The 2,219-nt window shown below is 34.4% G+C and overlaps 2 protein-coding genes across 2 annotated transcripts in view; one reads left to right on the forward strand and one right to left on the reverse strand.

Moving 5' to 3' along the window:
- Positions 1-206: 206 nt before the first annotated feature.
- Positions 207-833, reverse strand: LOTGIDRAFT_145306 (hypothetical protein; the record flags this gene model as incomplete). The annotated part of the gene is made up of 1 exon (XM_009057615.1): positions 207-833. The coding sequence occupies one exon, from the start codon at positions 831-833 to the stop codon at positions 207-209; it is 627 nt and encodes a 208-aa protein (XP_009055863.1).
- A 1,249-nt stretch (positions 834-2,082) lies between these two features.
- The window catches only part of LOTGIDRAFT_239549 (hypothetical protein), a gene marked incomplete at its 5' end in the record, with an annotated part of 3,586 nt that continues 3,449 nt past the window's right edge, over positions 2,083-2,219 (forward strand). Inside the window, one exon of the mRNA XM_009057616.1 lies at positions 2,083-2,208. Within this exon, the coding sequence (XP_009055864.1) occupies positions 2,083-2,208 (126 nt within the window). The remainder of the gene's footprint in view (positions 2,209-2,219) is intronic.

The raw sequence follows: 2,219 nt of genomic DNA on the forward strand, positions 1-2,219 counted from the left end.
TGTTGTAATCTATTATTTTCAACTTGGGTCTTTATTTTATTCTTAGCTTTGATATATTCTTTATTTCTTTTTAAAATATTATTCCAATCGCTACTCATTTTTAAAAAAAATAAAATTAACATATGTCGATCATAACTCTTTCACCCGCGGGTTTTCTAGTATTTACAAATACATATCCATGTTCATCTGGGTTTCTCCATTGAGCTTTACAAACTTTTTTGAATGTATCTGTCCATTCCGTGATTTATCGACTGAATGATTTGAGATACATCTTTATCGTTTAATTCGAATAATAAAAAACAATTTGCATTTTTTCTAATGAACATAGAATCCATCCCGTAAAAAGATTGGGATTGGTATATGCAGTGACAGTTGTGGTGTCTTCCTTTTGTGAAGAATTCTTGTTGAACAGCTTGATTTCTTTGCACAACGCAGTCGTCAAACAATATTAAGTTCTTTCGTTTGCTATCAATATTAGACAAGTCTAGATCATTAACATTTTTCGTAAGAAAAACTTTTATATCCGTTGGATTCTTTCCTTCGATGTAGTTATCTATGATATCTTTTATTTCCACTTCTTCTTCGTTTTCTTCGTAATATTTAAATAGGTCTTGAACATCTTTCTTTGGTAGATATTCTAAAGCTTTGAGGAATTGGTAATACGATTGCTCTGGTGTTGTTGTGTAGATATACAAAGAATCGAAATCTAAAAGGTTAGGTGTTGTCAACATGTTAAAAGTGAGATGAGTTTTCCCAGAACCGGAACTACCGCATATATACATGAGCATTGGGTTATTAGGAAATATTTCTGAATGATTAAATTTTTTACCCATTTTTTATTATTTTATTTTATTCCAAAAATCACTCCTTCTCCTTTATACTTTGAAAAAAATAATCCTTCTCCAGTGTGTATATTTTTAAAAAATATTCCATTACCCTTATGTTTGACTTTGATTTCTCCTGTGTCAATACTATCTACTAATTTATTTAATCCTTGTTTAACAGTTTTCTTGGTTTCTTCCCCAAATCTTTTTCCAAATTCTTTTATTGTACCTCTCATTTCTCCCACTCCTGAACCTTTGGCTTCCTTTTCCATTATTAAATTATGTCTACGTTCTTTAGCGGCTTCAGCATCAGCTGCTTTCTTTGCGTTGGCAGCTTTGACTGCGGCAGATATTCCTCCAGTAGCTGCACCCGCCGCTGCAATAACACCAAATATTAAAGGAAGGAAAGGTAAAAATCCACCTTTTTTGTGGGACTTTGCTTCTGCAAAGTCCCAGTTTGTTATCATATTGTCAATTCTTTTTGACAACGCCCTGCATTGTTTTCTAACTGTTTATTTTTTTTTTCTTCATCCCGGGAGCTTAGTTCTGGGAAACGGCAACGGGTACGGCAAAACGGATTTCACCATGTTTTCTAACCTGTGAGAATTGTGGAATGAATGTAAAACGAAAATTTTCTGAGCAACATGAAGCGACGTTCGCAACAAACAGAAAATCGCCTCTAGAGGGCATGTTTATCAACCGATTTTGATGGGGTTTCTTTCATTGTATTTCTTGTAACAAAGGGCAAAAATAACATATGCATTATATTACCAGCCTTAATACAAACTTATTAAACTAAAAAAATCCGCACCGGATGTAACATGTTGGCCGCCATTTTGGTTTGCCTCATTTTGCAGAAATTGCTATTCAGAGGCCATTTTTCATCCGATTTACATCTTCATATTTACTGTGATGATAATTTGTGACCTTGTCTATCTGATGACCTTTTGACCTTTGGGGTCAGATACTTATTTCCGATTTTACAGGGGTCTAAATATGGACCATTTTGAGCCTTTAAAGTGCTCTATCTCGGTCCCTAATAGAGATATGGCAATAATTCTTTCGATTTTGTAGTGTAGAGATTCTCAGCTTTCCATAGATATATAACATGCATACCTTACATGCAAATTCAAAACTCCATTCACTTAACATGGGGTTATTATTAGATAAATCGGCTAATAGACCTTTTCACGATAAAAGCCGCGCATGCGCATAACTACCCTTGAGTGGCAAGCCGTCTGTTTACATTCGATACAAGATGGCGTCCATCGATAAATTGAGAAAATTGAAACTAACTGATTTGAGAGTTCTTGCAATCGAGAAAGGGATAGATGCCAATGGTAAAAAGAAACAGGAGTTGATAGAAGACTTGTTAAACAGCCAGGTTCCAACTTC

This window comes from Lottia gigantea (genome assembly GCF_000327385.1).
Source record: "Lottia gigantea unplaced genomic scaffold LOTGIsca_305, whole genome shotgun sequence".
NCBI lineage: Eukaryota > Metazoa > Mollusca > Gastropoda > Lottiidae > Lottia > Lottia gigantea.